Source organism: Schistocerca gregaria, chromosome 3 (genome assembly GCF_023897955.1).
Source record: "Schistocerca gregaria isolate iqSchGreg1 chromosome 3, iqSchGreg1.2, whole genome shotgun sequence".
NCBI lineage: Eukaryota > Metazoa > Arthropoda > Insecta > Orthoptera > Acrididae > Schistocerca > Schistocerca gregaria.
The window spans coordinates 337,369,876-337,395,525 of record NC_064922.1 but is presented as its reverse complement, the minus strand read 5'-3'; the positions used below and the strand labels follow the sequence as shown (position 1 = coordinate 337,395,525).

Sequence of the window (25,650 nt, the reverse complement as noted above, 5' to 3'; positions counted from 1 at the left end):
GGCTTAGTAGCCATGTACCATTTTCTCCCTTTAGTGTTAGGGTTGAAGTTCAATTTAAGTTTGCATGCATTTAAAATGCATGGCTGCGTTGTAACAGGGGGCGCCTCTCGTAGAATAGGAAGAAAATACGTGGATATAATCTACCATTAGTTCCCAAAAGACTAAGACGCAAACTTTAAGCAATAGGCTGGTAATGCACTACTTTATTCCCAACATCCCTGTCAAGGTCCATCTTTGCAACCACTACACCATGCAGCACGGTACAGATTGACGCAGCAACATGCCGAATAGACCGCTCAGGATTGGCATCACGTTCTCTTCACCAATGAGGGTCGTGTATGCCTTCAACCAGACAATCGTCGGAGACGTGTTTGGAGGTAACCCTGTCAGAGTGAACACCTTGGACACACTATCCAGCGAGTGAAGCTAGGTGGAGGTCCCCTGCTGTTCTGGGGTGGCATTATGTGGGGCCGACATACGCCACTGGTGGTCATGGAAGGCGCCGTAACGGCTCTACAATACCGACAGTGCAACTGTATCGGCAGAATATTGGCGAGACACTCGTCTTCATGAACGACAATTCGCGCCCCCCATCGTGCACATCATGTGAATGAATTTATCCAGGATAACGACGTCGTTCGACTAGAGTGACCATGTTCTCCAGAAATGAATCCTATCGAACATGCCTGGGAGAGATTGGAAAAGGCTGTTTATGGACGAGGTGACCCACCAACCACTCTGAGGAATCTACACTGAATCGCCGTTGAGGAGTGGGACAATCAGGACCAACAATGCCTTGATGAACTTGTGGATAGTATGCCACGACGAATACAGGCATGCATCAATGCAAGAGGACGTGCTGCTGGGTATTAGAGGTACCGGTGTGTACAGCAGTCTGGACCACCACCTCTGAAGGTCTCGCTGTATGATAGAACATGCAATGTGCGGTTTTCATGAGCAATAAAAAGAGCGGTAATGGTGTTTATGTAGATCTCTATTCCAATTTTCTATACTGGTTCTGGAACTCTAGGAACCGAGGTGAAGCAAAACTTTTTTTTTGATGTGTGTATGTGGCTATGGAGAAATCTAATGTGTCAATCTGTATGTGGCGGACATGCTGGTATCATTACTATCGCAATTTATTCTAAATCTTAACTTTTATCTACTGTGCCATCTAACGCAGGTATGAAGCCTCAGTGATGGACATCATCTGGTACTCCTATCTCAAGTCTTCGCCACCACAGCATGAGTGGAGGAGAAGGACCAATATACACTTTTGGGAACCCTCTCGAACCCTACCACGACAGCAACTGGAGTCTAGGTGGTCAGCATGTGAGGAAGGCACACAACTGTTTAGTTCGGGTAGGACAAGGGGAACGGTCTAAATGTAAAGCTCCCTATTAATCTACCGTAAGTCTAACAGCGAAAACAATTCCCCGCAGCAGGGAATAATGGTTTCAGCTGAAGTGATTGAACTGTGGACAGGTATCGTGCAACTATACCTATCACAATATCTTAATAGGAATATTAAACATCCCATCGACAACAAGGTAATTAGAGACAGAGCAATCGCTCTGACTTGTGAAGGACAGCGAAGGAAATTGAATGTGTCTTTGCCTTAAGCAGTTTAGAACACCACTAAGCTAAACCTGGGTGTCCAGATAGGGAGTTGAATCGCCTTAATAGCTGAGCCACCTCTTTCGATTTTATCTTTAAATTTTACCGCTTTGTAGACCCCCGACCACCATGTAAGGCACTGCCCCAGCGGAAATCTTTCTGGCTGCTTGCAAGTACTCCATGTAATTAATTATCATGTAGTTTTCCGGACAGCGTATTACGACACCTCCATCTAACAACAAAGGACCCTGCGCTTTAGATGTGAAATGTAAGGATCTTAACACATTCTGCAGTTTAGTACTACAGTTAACTGCACACATTTTATAGACGGTGGTGAAATACCCATATGCAATGAATTTAATAGTCCATAAATGTTAAGCATGACAGCTGCATTAATCATATGTAAGTTCCAGAGTAACAAAGCGAACCTACAGCCTGACGACCTGTTGGTGGAAAAGGGAGTCTTCTCCCATTTCGAGCAAAGAAATGTTCGTGTTTTGACACCTGCATACAAATGACAGGATATATCGCCTCTGCGCTACGTAAAGCAAGGCGTAACACGCGTAAATACATAACTAAGAGCGCATAATTTTAATTTTTAACTAGAGCTTAACGTTGCGTCAACAGTCAAGTCATTGGACATGAGATAATAGTTCTGTAAGGACGGGGATTCCCTGTAGCTTTGTTTGAGAAACCTTTACGACATTCGTCTGAAGGGAATGTCTTTTCTACCAGATACACTACTGGCCATTAAAATTGATACACCAAGAAGAAAAGCAGATGATCAAAAGGTATTCATTGGACAAATATATTATACTAGAACTGACTTGTGATTACATTTTCACGCAATTTGGGTGCATAGAGCCTGAGAACTCCGTACCCTCAGCAACCACCTCAGGCCGTACTAACGGCCTTGATACGCCTGGGCACTGAGTCAAACAGAGCTTGGATGGCGTGTACAAGTACAGCTGCCCATGCAGTTCATCACGAGTAGTGACTGGCGTATTGTGACGATCCAGTTGCTCGGCCACCATTGACCAGAAGTTTTCAGTTGGTGAGAGATCTAGAGAATGTGCTGGCCAGGACAGCAGTCTAACATTTACTGTATCCAGAATGGCCCGCTGAAATGTAGGGTTTCGAATGAAGGGTAGAGCCCAGTGTCGTAACACATCTGAAATGCAACGTCCGCTGTTCAAAGTGCCGTCAATGCGAAAAAGAGGTGACCGAGACGTGTAACCAATGGCACCCCATACTATCACGCCGGGTGATACACTAGTATGGCGATGACGAATACACGCTTCCAATGTGCGTTCACCAAGATGTCCCTAAACACGGATGAGACAATCATAATGCTGTAAACGGAACCTGGATTCATCCGAAAAATGACGTTTTGCCATTCGTGCACGCAGGTACGTCGTTGAGTACACCATCGCAGGCACTCCTGTCTCTGATGCAGAGTCAAGGGTAACCGCAGCCATAGTCTTCGAGTTGACATTCCATGCTGCTTCAAACGTCCTCTAACTGTTCGTGCAGATGGTTGTCTTGCAAACGTCCCCATCTGTTGACTCAGGGATCGAGCCGTGGCTGCACGATCAGTTACAGCCATGCGGATAAGATGCCTTTCATCTCGACTGCTAGTGATACGAGGCCGCTGGGATCCAGCACGGCGTTCCGTATTACCCTCCTGAACCCACCGATTCCATATTCTGGTAACAGTCATTGGATCTCGACCAACGCGAGCAGCAATGTCGCGATACTATAAACGGCAATCGCGATAGGATACAATCCAAAGTCGGAAACGTGATGGTACGCATTTGTCCTCCACCGAGGCATCACAACAACGTTTCACCAGGCAACGCCGGTCAAGTGCTGTTTGTGTATAAGAAATCAGTTGGAAACTTTCCTCATGTCAGCACGTTGTAGGTGTCATCACCGGCGCCAAATGTGTGTGAATGCTCTGAAAAGCTAATCATTTGCATATCACAGCTTCTTCCTGTCGGTTAAATTTCGCGTCTGTAGCACGTCATCTTCGTGGTGTAGCAATTCTAATGGTCAGTAGTGTAACAGCCACTTCGTTATACATGTCTAACTATATTCGTACACTTATGGTAGGTTGTATGTGGCCTGGGAAAACACGAGATTTTTAGAATTCCGGGAAATTTCAAATTCCTGTAGGTTTTAACTGGTAAGAACTGATACTCAACAATTTTTCTTTAGCCCACTACTGAAAAATAATACTGCAGAAGTATCACAAACGAGAGAACACCACCCAAATAAAGCACGCGATTGTAACAACAGAACACAGTGCACACACCATAGAGTATATGCCACACACAAGCAGAGACCAAGGATTATTTATGGTCTATGCACAAAAGGTTTATAAGGGAACCATGCAATACTTTGTAACAAGAGCGTGACGTCACTAATATTTGCATTTATAACAGGTTGCGGGAAAATATGGTCAATGGTATTTCGAGAAGCGTTACTTCCAAAGTTTCCTTGCACGCAAGATGAATTATGTTACGTGTGAAATACGTAATGAATTTCTGAAATCACGGAGCATTTGACGCTCATTGAAAACTTGACACTTTGACTCTCTCGGAAAACGGGTCCGGAAGAGCAGCCATTTGTGCCGTCATTTAATAATATACCGACACATTTAAGTTTGATGTATCTTAAACGGCAACACACGCTAAAAAGACCAAGTTCAAGGTTAGTTTTTCGTATTTATTTTACTTCCTTCGTGTATCACAAATCGTGCAATAACAATGGCAAAAGTATAATTATCCTTCAAAAAAAAAAAAAAAAAGTGCGAGATGAGTTCTTGAATAATTTCACACGTAATTGGCTTTTCTAAGGAAGAGTTGAAGGGCTCGACGGAACATGTATTCAGGTAGGTGCATAGCAGTGAAAGTAACCATGCGTGTCAGAAATATTCAGCTGCTCCAACTTAAAATGTCCTCTTAGGATCCTGCCTAACCACACCTTCGGAAAAAATGGCGAAATAATTTTGACGACCAATATTTTATGGGAAAACTTAGCTTTTTTTTGTAGCTATGCTTCATGAACATTAATGTAAACCATTAACTTTTCGTAATTGTGCACTCGTGCTTCTTAACGGTGATGTTGCTATTGGCTGACTACATCACGAGTTTTATGCTCTGAATATCTGCTGTCGTTGGCTGGCGAGATAATATGATATAGGCTACAATCATCCGACGAAAGTGGATCGCAATCTCTATTTTCAGTGCTTCGGAAGACTAAAGTGCATCGCAGTCTATTTCAGTGTTTCGTAAGCTACCGTAATTTAGTGGAATTCGATTTTATACTTTCATAGTACGAAAGTATGGTGTGTATCACGACAGCAGATCAAAAATCTTTTCTAAATACTTTTTTTTGCTGGGTTTCGTTTTCTAAAATGCCGGGAAGTCTTACACCAGTGTACCAAACTTTTACCATTCGAAGAATTTGTAAGTTTTTCAGCTCCGAGGGAAAGTAATTTTTACCTGGGAGAAAGTATCTTTCACTGGGGAAAGCGTATCCCAGAATATCTTCCTTTCCGCGTATATACACTGGCTATCGAAATCCGGACGGTGACCTATTAACAGGCAAAATAAACCATTGTTCCATCTGACAATTCAACTGAAAAGGAAATGAATTTGCTGAAAAACAAGTTCGAGCAAAGCAGAAGCGAGTTAGAGTCGGTGGAAAATCTTAGTTTTAATGTGCCAGGGGACATCTATAGGTCCAACAATCATGTCATAGCTGACCAAGAAAGAAACACCACACCAGATTAAATGACGAGAAAGAAGCAACCATATAAGTACATAATACGTAGTATGTGGAAAGCTAGTGTGGGGAGTAACTCCGTGGTTGATGCATTTCGTATAAACGACGTTGCAGTCTGTCAGGTCATAGGCTACATATTCAGGCTTCCGGAGTTTCTGAATCTCAACGAATATGCCAGGACAGTTGTCTGAAAAGGCCAAGATCAATTTTCTTCTGCAGCCTGTGCTTGTACCCTAAAAGAATTCACGGAGCCGTTCTAGACCCAGTGGTCAGGGTTCACAGACAAAAACATGGTAGTAGAAATTTAAACTAGCACTCAATTACGAAACAAGGCGAAAAATAGACTTGCTTTATAGCATCGCCTTCTGAAAAACAACATTTAAAACCGTATTTAATTCGCGAACAATGGTAAAACTACAATAAGAGTGAAAATTCTACAAGGATGATTATTTCAACGAAATTTTACACAGCACCTTACAACAGCGTTGTGGCATTTAGACAATTTCTACTCACATGAACATTGAGAAAAATACTTTGGTAATGGTCAGGCCTTGCATTAACCATCCGCGTGAAAGACGCAGCATGTGGAAGAAGACCCACACACGGGCAATTGACTGAGTCGATATCGTTAGTGTCCCACGCGTGAAACTTCGTGCGAACGCTTTTGTTTTCATATGTTGCCGTGTCAAGGCTGTACCGCAGATTTAATGCTGGATGGCAATGAGCAGCCATATCGTGCAGAACCACTACTTCGAAACAGGGTGCATTGTCGACCTCCCGCAAGTGTAATTACTTACCGCACGCCACAGGATACAGATGAGTGGCCACAGGAACATTGTCGTTATTGGCTCAAAGCATTGCATATGGTGACTACTTGCCAACAGAGCTCCGCTGAGGAATCAGGAAGGTGGTGAAGTTATTGGGGGGGGGGGGGGGGTACACAGTATAACGTTTGATCCCTGACACGTCGATAATATTTCACGGGATAGCTATACGTACACACAAAAATAGCGCGGTAGTATCGCGTATAACAGGTACAAAAGAGTAGTGCATTGACAGAGCTGTTATTTGTACCGAGTCCTGAACGAGCCTGTTCCGGGAATGTTCAGCCTTGTCGTAGAACTGACGTGCTGTGTGCTTCAACCTCTCGCGCAGCAGCGGGATTCCAGTGTCCTGGTGCAGGAGTTGCGTGCTATATCTTCTCGGAAGGCGCAGAGCGAGCTTCAACGCTCTGTTCTGCACCCTCGGCAGCATTCCGATGTTGGTGTCGGTCGCATTGACCCACGCTCCTGCTGCGTTTTCTAACAGTGCTCTGATCAGTGTCAGATGCAGTATTATACCATAGTGTGGAGGCAGAGATGTGTGGTTGAGTAGAGGGTATAGGGCGCGAAGTCGACCTATTGCTCTGCTCTTTATGTCTCAGACGTGCGGCAGCCATGTCAGTCGCTGGCCGATGGTAACTACGAGGTATCGACCGATCTTGCCCCTTGGTATGTTGCCTCCCATGATGATAACCGGCGGCAGCAACTTTCTCGTGAATGCCACTGCCTGACTTTTGGCGGCGTTGTAATTCAACCGTCATTTGTTTGACCACGCGGCAAGGGCGTAGCAACCAAGTTGCAGAATTCGCCCCACTTCTGCAGCGTTCAAACTGCTCGCAAGTAGCGTCGTGTCGTCGGAATATAGTACCAACTTCACGAGCGCCACTCGCGGAGCGCCGGCAGTGTAGATGGAGTAGAGCAGGAGGCCGAGCACAGATCCCTGCGGCACTCCCGCTCGCATCGGCTGTTGCGTTAAACTTCAGTCGTCTGTGAAGACGTGGAATGTCCGCACGGCAAGGTAGGAGCGGATCAGGACTGTGTGACGTCTGTACGACGTGCACAGAGTTAGTACACGAGGCCGTTGTGTCACACGGAGTCTAAGGTCCTGCAAACGTCGAGTAGCACCGCGCCACGGTACTCTCGCATCTCCGAGGCCTGCATGGCTTCTAACAGCCGCAGCAGCTGGTGGATGGTGGAACGTTCACTCCTGAAGCCAAACTGCTCGTCGGGAATGACCACCTCCGACGTGGAGCAGCAGCCTCTTGATGTAGAGCCGCTCCAGCACTTTCGAGAGGGTCGGAAGCAGGCTGATGGATCTGTAACTAGTGGCCAGAAGAGCATCCTGTTTTCTGTTCGGTACTGCCACGACATCCGTGTGTTTCCACACGGAAGGGAAAACTACAGACCGAAGGATGCTGTTGAGCACGCTCGTCGGAGCCAGTGGACTCCCGCCGGCAGGCTTCGTAGGAGACCTGACACCATCAACTCATCCCGGTGTTCAGCGACAGCACCTGTTCCGCCACTTCTTCAGCAATGAGGGTGATTTCATCATTGTCTTACCTTGTTGCCAGCTCTTCTTCCGCACGGCGGATGTGATCCAGGTCGGCTCTGACGTCGTCGTCGTCAACAGGTGTAATGTTTTCAGCAAAGGTGTGCCTTCTCATCTGGGCTCTAGACGACGTTCTGGCCGACATGTAGCGGCGGGATACGTTGCAGCCGGCGAAGGAAGCTCGACACGCCACGCGCTGCCGTCTTGTGGATTAAGCGTAGCTACCATGCCGGCCCAATCCTGATTTCTGGGTCCCTAGATCGCCGTTCTGACGTCTCACATACGCTTCAGGTGGCGTTTGGTCTCCGGCTGGTGCGTGATCTGCCACTCGCGGAAGGTCCTTTTCTTCTCTTTGATCATCTCCATAATGTGAGGTGTGGGTTTCAGAGTGTGTACTGCTACTTACATGGGCGTCCCGGTGTGGCTACTTCGGCTGTTCGTAGTAGCTGACGATTTAAAAATTCCATTGCAACGTTGGCGCCCGTGGCATCAGTGTCTGGCAAGTCCTCCAGCAGGTCGACACGACAGGAATTATTAAACTTGAACGCGGAATGGTAGTTGAAGTTAGACGCATTGGACGGTTCATTTCAGAAATCGTCAGGGAATTCAATATTCTGGGATCCACAGCGTCAAGAGGTGTGCCAGGAATACCAAATTTCAGGCGTCAGCTTTCACCATAGACAACGCAGTGGCCGACGGCTTTCACTTAACGACCGAGAGGAGTGGTATTTTCTTAGGGAGTTGTCAGTGCTAACAGACAAGCAATACTGCAGGAAATAAACGCAAAAATCAATGTGGGGCGTACGACGAACGTATCAGCTACTACAGCACGGCGAAATGAGGCGTTAATAGGCTATATGCGACCAACCGACCGACGCTAGTGCCTTTGATAGACCCGTATACTCTGTTTTAACACGCCAGCGAGATCTATGACTTGTCCGAGCTCGCCGTCTCCGTGTGTCCGCAGATTCTTCTCTTGGGCTTCCACTGCAGCCCACTTGTCACTTCAGACTCTCTTCGCCTGCAAGTTGACTCGACTGGCTCAGAAATGAGAGCGAATACACGAATTTGCGAGTATAACAGCGGATTCACGGCACTCCCGCTACAAACGCAACCGTTCCACACAAACATGATTTCGCCTTTATAGCCATTCTCAGGTGCAAGTGGAAATGTCACAAAATGCCTAAATGACAGAAGCAAGTTTTGTACCAACATAACGACTGATCGGTTAGTAGTGAATATTGTTCTGTTATACAGGATGGCTCAAAAGTCACTGGACAGTTGGTTAAAAGAAAAAGTAACAGCAAGACGTAGTACAGTAGAAAGTTTTAATCCGTTAAGTTGCTGTTACCAAATGGTGGTATTGCGCCTTGTCAAATTGGTGTACAATCCTATGACAAACAAAACAAACACAGTAATCAAACCGGTGAATTGTTTGAAGCATGATCTGCGAGACGCGTTTACCTCTGTAGTTTTCCGAATTATCAGTGTGTTAACGAAAAAAAAAATTATAAAATGTGGTGCTACTGCAGTTTTTAATGAATGGAGAGGACACTTAAGATCAAAACCACCGCCTAGACAGTGTACGACATACGAGAGACATTTGAAGAACATGGATTTGTTATGGATCCACCAAGATCTGGCCGCCAACAAATCACAACTTCGGAAAATGAACTGCAAGTATGTTCAGCTGTGACCAGAAGTCGCAAAAATCAACCAGACTATTAGCAGCTGAGCTGGATTAACCATGAAGGTTAGTACAAAGAATGTTACACAAACAGAAGTTTAAACTTTACATTCCACGTTTACGACAAGTGTTACTTTCGACCCAGATCGACGTCTTCAGTTTTGTGACCTGTTCCATAAAATTGTGTGGTCTGACAAGGCCGATTTTAAGTTAAACGGACAAGTTAACAGACATAATTGCACAACGTTGTGCGAGTGTTGGGAGCGGGGCAATATCATCATTTGGCGTGCTTAGACCGTATTTTTTGAAATAACAATGAAAGTAGATAACTTTGGTTATGCTTCAGAATTACATGGTACCAGACCTTATGACGTGTGCTGAAAACTTTCAAGAAACTCACTTGCAACACGAAAGTCTCCATCACATTATTCCACTGCGGTTCCCGATTATTTGAACCCAACTTTCCTAAAAATAGTGAATGGTCGAAAGGGAGATATGACATGTCTCCACATTCACGAGATATACCGCCCACGAATTTTTTATGGGGTGCCGTCAAGAACTGTTCTCAGAAGCCTCAGACCATTGCTGAACGAAATGGCTACACCCACGGCGCATTTCATGATTTGGACAGTGATACCACATTGTGAGTATGTAACAGTGTTCCAAAAATACTTCAAAGGTGTGGAGACGGAAAACAGTTTGAATATAAAAAATTATAAGTATCGTTTGTATTTGTAATGAAACAATTTCAGTCTTTTGTTTAAATCAGTGCCCAGTGACTTTTGCAGCACCTTGTACATAGATTTATATAGATAAAACATTTTGGAAGATTCCTATAAATTCAGTTTACTATTCAATATCGTAAGTCTAACAGTTACATATGTTGACACATACACAATCCGAGGCGTTACGGAGTCTGTATGGACAGTAACACCAAACATTGTTTTTAATTATTAAAACAAATTACAGATATAAATATGCTACACAACTCGCTCTTAGCACGCGAACGCGATGTCATGACGAAATACAGAAATAGCGCGTTTCTTGTCGCACATGTATGTAACAGTTACTTTGCTCTGTGCCCAGTTGTAATTTGAGGCAGCCTTTTGTATGCCTTGGTGGAGATAGAATAACCAAGAATATAACCATTTTATTTTCAATGGACGAAATTTATCTTTTTTGTTTGAAGCGTGGACTACAGCGTGAAGCTTATTCCAGATATTACTCCTCTAATGGAACAGCTTTGCAGTTGTGTACTTCGCATCAAATTTTGGGCTATATCAGCAATCTTATTTCCCCTTGTCACTGCTACTTTACAGCAACAATATCGTGTAATCTTCCATACTAAAAATGTCGCGACTAGCCTTCCACTCGTGCATGCTTCGAGAGAACGAGTCGAGTCTGAAGCGACAGCAGCGCCAGTTCTCCACTCGGCACTCGCGGAACTACAGCGGGAACGAGGGAAGCCCTTTAGCACTAGTGTAACAGCGGCGTCTTTATTTGTGACGTACGCGAACATTAGCCTCTACTTGCTGCCTTTCAGATCTCTAGTACGCAGTAAGTCTGAAGCCCACATTTCTGTGCTGTAAAAAAGGATTCTATTTCGATGACAGCAACGTCAGTAACGCAGCCACACACGTAACTACAACCTTGATAGACATGGATCTGCAGGTATTTGTGCAAGCATGCAGAAAATCTTCACCTCTGACGAATTAGGCAAGCTTGCACAAGCACCAGGTTATGTTTCGAAGATACTTTGAGCCCTAACGCAGACGACGAAAACTGGCTCGTTTTGGCCCGCTTTGGCATTTTGAGGCAGAAAAAAAAAGAGTAACAGCTGTGTGTGGTGTAAAGACAGAGCAAAATTGCCCTGCAAACGGTCAAGCCTGCTATCACTAAGTGCCTGGTCGTTATCATAGGGCTTCCAGTAACGTGTATAGAAACAAGCAGGACTGGAGGTAATTAGTTGTGGTTTGGCGGAGAAACTGTTACGACATTCACTTGAAGTAGTACTGCTCAACCATATTATTGCACTTAGCCGTTATCGGAAACGCAGTGACGTTACAGTAAGCAATTACACCGCCAATAGTCGCTCGTCAGTGGTTCATATACTGTCAACTCCAATAATGCGCTGACACACAAGCCGACCAAAGCGCTTCTTGTAGACGCGAGTCCATTGTCCTAACCACTCCTCCACATCACGTTGTTCCTTTGCAGTAGAAATCACGGAGCAGTGTTTAGTTTCTCAGCAATTGTCAAAGGAAAGATAGCCGTCAAAAACCAAGAAGGTTGTTTCCTTGAAAAAATTCTGATGCAATGCCTCACTTCCGCTCAGTCATCCCAGACACTAGATGTTGCAAAAGATATTTATCACACTTTCTTCCACGCAGGTTGCTTTATTCTTTGAAGCAAGGTTAGGGTTTTACGTACAGTGGCGACCAGGTCATTATGGACAGAGCGCATGTCCAGATTGGGAAAAACTATTATCCATTCAAAGACAGATTTCTTGCTGTTAAGTGATTTAGAGAAACTTTAAGAATGGGTAAAATCAGTCTCGACATTAATAACATTTACAGAAGTTACCAGTTTCGGTTACATTCTGACCGAAACCTGTAACCATTGCAAATAAATACCTTTTTAAACCCATATTTAAAATACTTTTAGCCAGACTGCTGTTTCTCCACCAGAAATGTTCTCAAAAATTACTGACCAACTACGGGAAATCTAAATGAGAATGGTTGGCAGTAATGTGAACCGCTGATCTTCTAGAAACGAATCCACTGCGCCATATGATTCCTTTATTTTTGGTTGAACTGACTTAAGAAATAAGCAGCGCAGGCGGAAAAAAGTTTAACCACTGAAAGATTTCAGAAGCCCACGGAACCCAGGATACAAACTTCTGCTGCAAGTCCCGTCAGCCAGTTTCACATTGAAAAAACTTTTCTCTAAAGGCAGAGGCTAAGTTTACTTCAGACTAAAAATCCAGCAACTCTAAGTCTAAGAACTTTAAAAGAACAAATCTTGAGCCTCAGTATTTATTACTGTACCTGGTAATTTCTGAGAAAACTGGAATTTTCACTATTAATTTCTCAAGTATTGCAGAACAGCTACGTGGACACGAAATAATAGTGATCGATTTCCATAAAAATCTAAAGGCGTTAACGAGTTTGAGGCACACACTTGTCTTGTTTAAGATATCTGCAGGTGTAAATTTAATGAGGAATCAATCTATTCTGCTAGATGACTAAAATGCCTTTTTTACTAAGTTTAAGCGAGGTAAAGCGAAGTTCGATGTTCGCTGGTAGTGCGAGGTGAAGGCATTCTGTTTCACACTTATTTTACTCGAAGATTTTGGATGGAACATTCAAATGAAGTTAATGATCCGCATTCCAGAGTAGTCTAACAAATTTAGGGGACAGGGTGTAGTCCTGTGGGTGTCAGATTAGGAATCTAAGAAGGAAGATTGGAGTTCAAAGTTCTGTCGATGACGAGGCTATCAGGGATGGAGCTCAAACTCTGGTCAAGGATGAAGGAAAGAAATCGGCCCAGTCCTTTCCAAGGAACCACGTCAGTATTCGCCTTTACTAATTCATGGCAACAAGCAGAAACATATGGATGGCCTGACTGCATTTGAACTGCCATCTTCCCGTATAGCAAAAGAGTCCAGTTTCTTGTTAATGCGCCACCTCGTTTGGCCATTACAAATTCAAGGTCCTGGTTTCATTCCCAGCCGTTCCTACAGTTTATTTTTATTTTATTTGTTTTTTCCGTGTCACTTGTAGCTTTCACCTATGGCAATAGCGCATTTGTGTGGAACATGACAAGATAAGTTGTGGTTCTGAGCCCACAAGCTGTGCATTCCCTGTATCTTGCTGCGTACACTCATTTCCAAAGTCTGAGTAACCATAAGGGCATAGAACTAACTAACTAAATAAATAAAAGCATGCCAAATTCAAACGAACGCAAGATCTCCAAGACTAGCGATCTTTTACAGAAGCTCGAAATTTAGCGCGAACATGAATGCGAGATGCTTATAATAGTTTCCACAACGAAGCTTTAGCAGGAAACCAGGCAGAAAATCCGAAGAGATTTTGGTCGTGTGAAAGGTATGCTAGCTGCAAGACACAGTCAATGCCTTCTCTGCGCGATAGCAATGGAAACACTATTGAGACAGTGCTGCGAAAGCAGATTCACTAAACACAGCCTTACGAAATGCTTCCACAAAAGAAGACGAAGTAAATATTCCAGAATTCGAATCAAGAACAACTCCAATAAGAGTAACTTAGAAGCAGGTCTCCTCCGAGTAGTGAAGCAACTTGGATCACTCAAAAGCAAGTCGTCTTGTCCAGACTGTATACCAATTAGTTTCCTTTCAGAGTATGTTGATGCAATAGCTCCATACTTAACAATCGTCTACAACCGCTCGCTCGACGAAAGATCCGTACCCAAGGATGGAAAGTTGCACATGTTCTACCAATAGTCAAGAAAGTTAGGAGTATTCCACTAAATTACAGGCCCATATCATTAACTTCGATACCCAGCAGGATTTTGGAACATACATTTAGTTCGATCATTATGAATTACCCTTAAGAGAACTGTCTATTGACAGTCAACAGATTTAGGAAACATCGTTCTTATTAAAAAAACACTTTAGCCGCACAAAGTGTTGAGCGCAATTGCTAAGGGATTTCAAATTGATTCCGTATTTCTAGATACAGGATTTGGGATGGACACCATGAAAAACAAAGATCTTTCTCGTTGCGGCGGAATCTTCTCATGAGATCTATCACCAACTCTCCTCCGAATGCGAAAACATATTGCTGACGCCGACCTGCATGGGGCGAAACGATCATAGTAAGACAAGAAATCAAAATTCGCAGTGTTCGTTTTTTCCACGCCCAGTTCGAAAATGGAATAATAGAGGATTATTGTGCAGGTGGTTTGATGAACCCTCTGCCATGCGCTTAAGTGTCATTTGCAAAGTACCCATGTAGATGCAGGCCGTACACAATAGTATCCAAACCAATCTTCGGATCGAAGGTGACTTTACAAGGCGTACAGAATTGTATCGGCAATAGATGCTATATTATCCACTCTCTAATGTGTGCTACATAATATCAGGACAGCACAATTAAGAGACTTTTCAAAACCCTCAAGTCACTAGCAATGAAATTAGCGTAATGAACGCAATGGTTGATAAAGTGACAAATTTGATTATTCAATGCTCAGCATAAAAATTTAAATGACATTTGACACGGATATTGAAAAGCAAAAAGCTGCAGTCCGATGTTAACCAAGTATTCGGTACCCAATTATTAGGAATAGCTGCTTATTGCTTAACGAGATTGGATACAATATTACATTTTGTATTGCGATACACCAAAATATTTACCTGGGGGTGAAGATACGAAGACAAATTTTTGTTGGGAACATTTTCACAGTGAGAGATTACACATTGCTTAAAAGTACTCCCATTCGGCAGAAGCTTAATTAAACGTACGCCCAGCCACCTTAAGATTTCCGCAGTTTCCCCGAAGAGCATCAGAATACTGGGATGGTTCTTTTGACAGTGGCTCAGTCAATTTACTTCACTCATTTTCGTCCACGCTAACGACAAAAAATTTATTCTTTTAATCAACATTTCTTTCGGGTTCACACAAATTATATGGTGTCAACTCGTATGAAAGTTCGTAAGGTGTTGAGGGATTTTTCCTAAATACTTTGGTGTAAGAGGCCCACGGTCTCTTGCGACTCGATACAGAGTAATGTAGAAATTATTTGTTTCTCCGCCTCTGTGAAAACGACTGCGAAACAGCGTAAGTATGTAATACGTAGTCACTAAAACATTGTAAACACAGAGTAATGCAAGAGAAGCACTAGAACAGCTTAGATCGTTGTGCCGCTCTTGCATTCAGACAGCTATACACGAGGTTCATATCGGCCAGCTCTCCTTCAGTAAACCTATGCACTATGCTGTATCACTGTTACTGTTGAACCAACGCTGCGGGAGAAAAAACAAAGAATCGAGGAGAACTTAATACAAGCTTTATGGCGAAGAATAAAGTCGACATTAAAATCATCAAGAAGCAGTGATAGTGAATGGAACAAAGTTGTTTCCAAACAAGACAGCGCATAGCGTCGACAAATGCACTGTTCTACAGATATTTTTAATGCGGCTTCGATACAAATACGCCGTAAGAGGTCGATCTAAATACAATTACTCTGTAACAATCCACAGGGTACCACGGATTCCTCACACCTAGATACTGAAAACATTCCAAGAACCCTCCGAAATTTTGTCGGAGTTAAGGTTCATTCTTTACACGTTACTGAAAGGCATCCGATTTACAAGTAGTGCAAGAGAAGACGTTTGTTTGAAAATTTTAGAAAAATTATACCTATGAGGAAGTTATATTTTATAAAATTTTAATTATGAGTCTTAGTAATCAGTGGTTAGAGTTTAGCCAGCGCTTCTAATTAGTTCCGTAATGAATTAAGGCACTATATCTTCACAAAACTATAAAAACCACCACCGACGACGGCCAGCGGTCTTTTGAGGGATGTACAAACGCATTCAGCAGAACACTTGTTGCTTCATTTGCCGGAAACATAAACAACGCAACTCGCATGAAACAAGGCACGGTAAATATCAACACATTCGCCTGCTGTAGAACGGTTTAGAATTTTTCAAAATGAGAGATGCAGAAGAGCGAAACAAAGCCACCAACGGTCACCGGGGAAAATGCACAGAGGTCGTTGACGGGTATCCTTACCTTCTTCGGCATGACGCTCGCCAGAGATGCAGCTATGGTACAAATCCAGACGCAGTAGCTGCCGTGGAGTGAGTGGATGACCGGCTAATGCAGCGTGCTTGCGTCAGACAACTCGCACGCTCACCCCCACCGGCTGGCAGCAGGCCAATGGGAGCTACGCGTCGCTCCCCACCGGTGTGGGTATGCCCCACGCCACGCGAGGCGAGATTTGAACGCATTTACACCTATAATACACTACCGATGGTTGTTAACGTAACATCCGTCATCTGGACGAGCATGCTAAGTACGGCGATGATATACATTCAACGTGTCCTTTTGCAGATTCTAGCAAATGAATGGACACAAATCATTATTTACTTTCTCAGAAATTTTGTCTAAAGCAACGCAGTTCTACAGGTGTTTGGGAAAATGATAAGACCGCCCATCTCGTGTGGCTGTAGGGTCACCTTTGGCATCCAAAAACCCTAAAGCTCTCCTGGACATCAATACCTACAAATCCTAAGATAGTGAGCAAACCAGTGTTTTACCATTCCTTGCGAAAGAACTGTTCCAATTTGTAGGGAGGTGCTGATCAACGGCAACAGGTTTTAATTCTCTCTTCCCTAGCCCGGGGACTGGGTGTTTGTGTTGTCCTCATCATTTCATCATCATCATCATTCCTCACAGTGGCTACATTGGATTGCGTAAAAACTGGGTCTTTGTACGGGAGCTGGTGACCGCGCAGCTGTGCGCCCCACGAACCAAACATCATCAACCATCTCTTCCCTTGCGTTTCTCCCACTGTACCTTGTCCACTATTTCTCATGACTTCTGATGTTCATAAAAGAAATAACTTCAGACTAAATAACTACGACGAATCAGTTGTTGCGAACCAAATGTACGAATCAAGTCATCCCCTTAAGGGAATAGAATATGATTTTACAAATCCTGCACACAGAAAAGAAGAATCGAAACCTCGACTTGCTGGAAAAATTGGAGATAGCCATTAACGAAAAGAAATATGACAGTATTCTTAACGCACAAATTGAAAGACAGCCGAACGAAATTACGAACAGATTTTAGAATTGTTTCGAAGTGCATGCATAATTACGAATAGGCAATACTTTAACGAAATAGCTAGTCTGGCGCTCACGGGACACTACACACAAGTAGCGTCTTTGAAATGAAAAAATGTTGGTGCGCCAACACACCGATACCTCAGAAACGTCACCTCACAACTTCCGGGCACCCGGAGAAGTGTCCAGCTTGACGCTCGTAAGTGGCAGACCGCACTATCCTCGATCAAAAAGCAAGATAACTAAGGTTCCGAGGCCACGGTTAAAAGTAAACCGTGATTAAAATGCCTCTGCGACGCACCAACGTTAATCACTGGTCAGGCAAACCTTCTTCAGCCAACAGTGTATTTGACCTCGGTATTTTTTATGAAAAATTCAGGTCTTCTTATTTCTAATTTTATACTGCATACAATAATCCAGTTTTGATGGAGAGCACAAATTTTTAATGAGCGATATTTATAAAAGATTGTTAATTTAAGCTTGTATAATTAAAAAAATACAAATTAATTTTTCTCTTTTTTGTGTTACATGCTTCACGTAAATGCTCATAGAATATTCATATTTGTTTAAAATTAGCTCGAACCCAGGCCACCACGCAGTGAACAGGCACTCTTACCACAGAGCAACATAGCCTATCGAAAAAGATATCTTATTTTAGCATATTAAACATGGATGGAAAACTTAGAAGTAGATTTTCTCGAGAATTTTTGAGAATTGCATCGAACTGCTTTGGGAGAGGTGTGTTTAAGTTTTGAACTTCACGCACCATAAATATAAAAAAATTACAAAAATCCGATTGTTGTGTGATCCCCTTGTTAGAAAAAACAGAGAATCTCCTCATATGTGAAGAAACGATTAACGAATTTGATAAGTCTGGTAAAATAGCAAGAAAAAATGATTGTTTCGTAAACAACTCACCTTGCTTCTCGACACAGTCTTCTTTGAGGGATGTACTCATGGCCCAGCGTTCCTCCAGCCTTTTTAAATCCATTTCATCTTCATCTACATCCATTTCCATAATTTTGTCCTCAAGTACATCGCCCTTGTATAGACCCTCTATATACTCCTTCCACCTTTCTGCCTTCCCTTCTTTGCTTAGAACTGGATTTCCATCTGATCTCTTGATGTTCATACAAGTGGTTCTCTTACCTCCAAAGGTCTCTTTAATTTTCCTGTAGGCAGTATCTATCTTACCCCTAGTGAGATAAGCCTCATTTGTCCTCTAGCCATCCCTGCTTAGCCATTTTGCACTTCCTGTCGATCTCATTTTTGAGACGTTTGTATTCCTTTTTGCCTGCTTCATTTACAGCATTTTTATATTTTCTCCTTTCATCAATTAAATTCATATTTCTTCTGTTACCCAAGGATTTCTGCTAGCCCTCGTCTTTTTACCTACTTGATCCTCTGCTGCCTTCACTACTTCATCTCTCAAAGTTACCCATGCTTCTTCTACTGTATTTATTTCCCCTATTCCTGTCAATTGCTCCCTTATGCTCTCCCTGAAACTCTGTACAACCTCTGGTTCTTTCAGTTTATCCAGATCCCATCTCCTTAATTTCCCACCTTTTTGCAGTTTCTTCAGTTTTAATCTACAGGTAATAACCAATAGATTGTGGTCAGAGTCCACATCTGCCCCTGGAAATGTCTTACAATTTAAAACCTGGTTCCCAAAACTCTGTATTACCATTATATAATCTATCTAATACCTTTTAGTATCTCCAGGGTTCTTCCATGTATAGAGCCTTCTTTTATGATTCTTGAACCAAGTGTTAGTTATGATTAAGTTGTGCTCTGTACAAAATTCTATCAGGCGGCTTCCTCTTTCATTTCTTAGCCCCAATCCATATTCACCTACTATGTTTCCTTCTCTCCCTGTTCCTACTACCGAATTCCAGTCACCAATGACTATTAAATTTTCGTCTCCTTCACTATCTGAATAATTTCTTTTATTTGATCATACATTTCTTCAATTTCTTCGTCATGTGCAGAGCTAGTTGGCATATAAACTTGTACTATTGTAGTAGGTGTGGGCTTCGTATCTATCTTGGCCACAATAATATGTTCACTATGCTGTTTGTAGTAGCTTACCCGCATTCCTATTTTCCTATTCATTATTAAACCTACTCCTGCATTACCCCTATTTGATTTTGTGTTTATAACCCTGTAGTCACCTGACCAGAAGTCTTGTTCCTCCTGCCACCGAACTTCACTAATTCCCACTATATCTAACTTTAACCTATCCATTTCCCTTTTTAAATTTTCTAACCTACCTGCCCGATTAAGGGATCTGACATTCCACGCTCCGATCCGTAGAACGCCAGTTTTCTTTCTCCTGATAACGACATCCTCTTGAGTAGTCCCCGCCCGGAGATCCGAATGGGGGACTATTTTACCTCCGGAATGTTTTACCTAAGAAGACGCCATCATCATTTAATCATACAGTAAAGCTGCATGCCCTCGGAAAAAATTACGGGCGTAGTTTCCCCTTGCTTTCAGCCGTTCGCAGTATCAGCACAGCAAGGCCGTTTTGGTTATTGCTACAAGGCCAGATCAGTCAATCATCCAGACTGATGCCCCTGCAACTACTGAAAAGGCAGCTGCCCCTCTTCAGGAACCACACGTTTGTCTGGCCTCTCAACAGATACCCCTCCGTTGTGGTTGTACCTACGGTACGGCTATCTATATCGCTGAGGCACGCAAGCCTCCCCACCAACGGTAAGGTCCATGGTTCATGGGGGGGGGGGGGGGGCAAAAAAGATAGCGTAACGATAATAGTTAATTCAGATTGCTACTGTCACGTGATAGAGACTTAAGTTAAACCGGTTTGTTGGGGACCATAAAGAGGGAGGAGGCTGGTGTCGTCTATACAGAGCCACAGCTCACGTCTCTTGACATTCCCTAGTAATTTTGATAGGGTTGTATCCTGTACGTCTTCTCTCTTCACAGTCCTGCAAGCACTTACAGAGGCTACTAATCCACCGGAAAGGACACGAAGAACTATGGACAACTACCCGGAAAGACTTCGTCAGTGTGTCAACAGTGGAGGACTCCATTTACCGCACGTAATTTTGTAAAACGGCACAGTATTTGTTTTTCACAAATAAAATTATATCTTTGTTTGTAGTCATCTCCTGAAATATGGTTCTGCAGGACCCTGTAATATTGCTACTGCTACTGCAAATCATCACCTCCTCAACAAGCGATCGGGACCAGAAGGCAACCAATGCAACAGTTTCCTGACAGAATTCATGTAGGGAATTGAAAATTTCCAGACAATCAGAAAGAAAGTGAAAAGTACCTCATCAGTTACTGCTATAACTTATTAAATATTTGGAGATTCAAACGCATCTAAAAATGAAAAAATATTATATATAACTTGTCACAATTGATGTAATTACACAGTTTAGGCACTTTACGTGCCCTCATAAAATCCTTCAAGGAAGGTAGTTGTGGGCGTCATGTATCTATGAATTGTGTTAACTTCGTTCTGAGTGTTACTATATTTTGACCGTTTGCATGTCATGTTCTCTATGACCAAGTTCGGGAACTAGTCTATCATTTGCCTAAAAGACTTTGCAAAACCGCCTAAAAGCTGTACTGGCCGTGTAGCACGTATGAGTTGGGTATTATAATGCTCAATGCTTGCTTGAACGTTGCAACTGAAATATTTAAAACTCCAGCCTTACGTCAGGAACCGTAACGACACTGTAAACCGTACATATGGTGAATTTGCTTTCAATAATTCGTTGTGTTGTGTGAGGGTTGCGAGCGAGAATAATTATTTCCAGGTCACCATGTCTATTCGCAAAAATCTCGCCAGTCGTTCCCTCGCCTTGTGGCAGTCGCTATAAGTCTTGAGCCTTTAGATCGATATTTCTGCCTCTGACACAGTTTGCACTTTTTTAAGTTGCGAACACAGGCCACAGAAGAATTTCCCACATCGCGAGCTAGTTTCCTGAAATGAAATGCGAGAGTGCAGACCGAGCGAGCTGGTCCACTGGTTAACACGCTGGACCCGCATTCTGGAGGACGACGGTTCAAACCCGCGTCCGTCCATTCTGATTTAAGTTTCCCATGATTTCCCTAAATCGCTTCAGGCACATGCCGGGGTGGTTCTTTGAAAGGATACGACCGACTTCCTTCCTTCCTAATCCGATGGGACCGATCACATCGCTGTTTGGTCCCCTGCCCCAAATCAACCAACCAGCCTAGAGTGTAGCTGTTTACCTCCGACAGGTGGCGGGCCAATAGTTGACTGAAACTCTTGTGCAAACGCCGAGATTGGCTGCGATTTATTACACGCACAGACAATTGCGCAGACAGTTCGTTGCACACGGACCGGCATTTAGGGACGGCAGAGCGAAGGACACCAGATTATGAGTGCAAGGCGCGAATTACGATACAGAAATAGGCCTAGTAACCTGGCAGTCAACTTCGAATATGGGAAAATACAAAACAGTGAAAATCCGTGTTTTTGCTGTGCAAAATACAATTATTAGATGATACTATTTTTCATTTATTCTTCATGGATGGGCCCGGAAGTCTGGAAACGTTTTTGTTTATTTATTTATTTATTTATTGTTCCGTGGGACTAAATTAAGGAGAAGTCTCCATGGTCATGGAACGAGTCAATACATGAAATTATAACACGACAGTAGAAACAGATAAAATGAAATATAAGAAATATATTCTAGCGACAATTCGTAAGTTTAAATAAAGAAAATAAACACTGGAATTTGCTTAATTTTTCAGCTCTTCCAGAAGCTCCTCGACAGAATAGAAAGAGTGAGCCATGAGGAAACTCTTCAGTTTAGACTTAAAAGTGTTTGGACTACTGCTAAGATTTTTGAATTCTTGTGGTAGCTTATTGAAAATGGATGCAGCGGATTAGTGCACTCCTTTCTGCACAAGAGTCAAGGAAGTGCATTCCACATGCAGATTTGATTTCTGCCTAGTATTAAATGAGTGAAAGCTGCTAACTCTTGGGAATAAGCTAATATTGCTAACAACAAACGACATTAAAGAAAATATATACTGTGAGGGCAATGTCAGAATAGGGGTCGACAAGAGGTTCTCGAACTTACACCACATATAGCTCGAACAGCCCGTTTTTGAGCCAAAAATACCCTTTTTCAATCAGAAGAATTCCGCCAAAAATAATACCATATGACATAAGCGTATGAAAATATGCGTAGTAGACTACTTTTCATGTTGAACTGTCACTTATTTCAGATGCTGTTTTAATGGTAAATAAAGCAGCATTTAGCTTCTGAACAAGATCCTGAACATGGGCTTTCCACAACAGCTTACTATCAGCAAGTTGGTGTCATCAGCAAACAGATATATTTTTGAATCACTTGTAATACTAGAAGGCATATCATTTATATAAATAAGGAACAGCAGTGCCCCCAGCACCGACCCTTGGGAACGCCCCACTTAACAGTGCCCCATTGGGACTGAACATCACTACCACTCAATATTGCGGCGAATTGCCCTCTGCTTTCTGTTCTTAAAGTAAGAGGCGAACCAATTGTAAGCTATTCCCCTTACTCCACAATGGTCCAATTTCTGCAATAATACACTCATGGAAATAGAAATAAGAACACCGTGAATTCATTTTCCCAGGAAGGGGAAACTTTATTGACACATTCCTGGGGTCAGATACATCACATGATCACACTGACAGAACCACAGGCACATAGACACAGGCAACAGAGCATGCAAAATGTCGGCACTAGTACAGTGTATATCCACCTTTCGCAGCAATGCAGGCTGCTATTCTCCCATGGAGACGATCGTAGAGATGCTGGATGTAGTCCTGTGGAACGGCTTGCCATGCCATTTCCACCTGGCGCCTCAGTTGGACCAGCGTTCGTGCTGGACGTGCAGACCGCGTGAGACGACGCTTCATCCAGTCCCAAACATGCTCAATGGGGGACAGATCCGGAGATCTTGCTGGCCAGGGTAGTTGACTTACACCTTCTAGAGCACGTTGGGTGGCACGGGATACATGCGGACGTGCATTGTCCTGTTGGAACAGCAAATTCCCTTGCCGGTCTAGGAATGGTAGCACGATGGGTTCGATGACGGTTTGGATGTACCGTGCACTATTCAGTGTCCCCTCGACGATCACCAGAGATGTACGGCCAGTGTAGGACATCGCTCCCCACACCATGATGCCGGGTGTGGGCCCTGTGTGCCTCGGTCGTATGCAGTCCTGATTGTGGCGCTCACCTGCACGGCGCCAAACACGCATACGACCATCATTGGCACCAAGGCAGAAGCCACTTTCATCGCTGAAGACGACACGTCTCCATTCGTCCCTCCATTCACGCCTGTCGCGACACCACTGGAGGCGGGCTGCACGATGTTGGAGCGTGAGCGGAAGACGGCCTAACGGTGTGCGGGACCGTAGCCCAGCTTCATGGAGACGGTTGCGAATGGTCCTCGCCGATACCCCAGGAGCAACAGTATCCCTAATTTGCTGGGAAGTGGCGGTGCGGTCCCCTACGGCACTGCGTACGATCCTACGGTCTTGGCGTGCATCCGTGCGTCGCTGCGGTCCGGTCCCAGGTCGACGGGCACGTGCACCTTCCGCCGACCACTGGCGACAATATCGATGTACTGTGGAGACGTCACGCCCCACGTGTTGAGCAATTCGGCGGTACGTCCACCCGGGCTCCCACATACCCACTATATGCCCTCGCTCAAAGTCCGTCAACTGCACATACGGTTCACGTCCACGCTGTCGCGGCATGCTACCAGTGTTAAAGACTGCGATGGAGCTCCGTATGCCACGGCAAACTGGCTGACACTGACGGCGGCGGTGCACAAATGCTGCGCAGCTAGCTAGCGCCATTTGACGGCCAACAACGCGGTTCCTGGTGTGTCCGCTGTGCCGTGCGTGTGATCATTGCTTGTACAGCCCTCTCGCAGTGTCCGGAGCAAGTATGGTGGGTCTGACACACCGGTGTCAATGTGTTCTTTTTTCCATTTCCAGGAGTGTATTTTGTGGTCAACACAGTCCCAAGCCTTCGTTAAATCAAAGAAAACACCTAGCGTTCGCAACCTTTTATTTAATCCGTCCAAAACCTCACAGAGAAAAGAGAATATGGCATTTTCAGTTGTTAAACCATTTCTCAAACCAAACTGTACATTTGACAGCAAATTATGTGAATTTAAATGCTCCAGTAACCTTGTATATACAACCTTCTCGATAACTTTAGCAAACACCGATGGCATAGAAATAGGTCTATAATTGTCCACATTATCCCTGTCTCCCTTTTTATAAAGTGGCTTCACTACCGAGTACTTTAATCGGTCAGGAAACCGACCACTCCAAAAGGAAAAGTTACAGATATGGCTAAGTACTGGGCTAACATACATAGAAAATACTTCAGTATTCTGCTAGATACCCCGTAATATCCATGAGAGTTTTTGGTCTTTAGTGATTTAATTATTAACTCAATATCCCTCTTGTCAGTATCATGGAGGAGCAATTCAGGTAACAGTTTCGGAACACTTTTTTCTACAATCGCTATATGATTCCCTGTTGGGACTAGGTTTCTATTTAGTTCACCTGCTACACTCAGAAAGTGATTATTAAATACTGTACATATATGCGACTTACCAGTAACACGGACATACCCACTATGCACTGATTCTATATCCTCGACCTGTCTCTGCAGACCAGCCACTTCCTTTACGACTGACGATATGGTTTTAATTTTATCCTGACACTTAGCTATTCTATCTGCATACCACATACTTTTTGCCTTCCTAATAACTTTTTAAGCACCTTACAATATTGTTTGTAATAGGCTGCTGCATTTAGATTTTGACTTTTTCTAACGTTTTGATATAATCGCCACTTTGTTCTACAGGATATTCTTATCCCTCGAGTCAGCCACCCAGGCCGCCTGTTTGTGCTAGTTCCCTGTTTCGAACGTTCTAACGGAAAGCAACTTTCAAGGAGCACGAGAAAGATCTTGAGGAAAGGATTATTTTTATCATCTACTGTATCAGCACTATAAACATCTTGCCACTCTTGTTCCTTGATAAGGTTTACAAAGGTCTCTACAGCAACTGGATCAGCTTTCCTAAAAAGTTGATAACTATATTTAACATGTGTTGCAGCACAAAAATCTTTTAGAGTTAAAACTTGTGCATCATGATCTGAAAGCCCATTCACCTTTTTTGCTAACAGAATGTCGTTCTAGTAATGAGGAATGAACAAAAATGTTGTCTATGGTTGTTCTACTGCTCCCTTGCACTCTTGTTGGAAAGAATACGGTTTGCAAAAGATTATATGAATTAAGGTCTACCAGCATCCTTTTCCTTGCACAATCACTTGTACAAT

The 25,650-nt window shown here is 43.5% G+C and overlaps 1 protein-coding gene across 1 annotated transcript in view; it reads right to left on the bottom strand.

The window, feature by feature from the left end:
* The window catches only part of LOC126354127 (betaine--homocysteine S-methyltransferase 1-like), a 50,439-nt gene extending 34,024 nt beyond the window's left edge, over positions 1–16,415 (bottom strand). Inside the window, exon 1 of the mRNA XM_050003524.1 lies at positions 16,237–16,415. Within this exon, the coding sequence (XP_049859481.1) occupies positions 16,237–16,248 (12 nt within the window). The 5' untranslated portion in view covers positions 16,249–16,415. The remainder of the gene's footprint in view (positions 1–16,236) is intronic.
* Between the last annotated feature and the right edge of the window lie 9,235 nt (positions 16,416–25,650).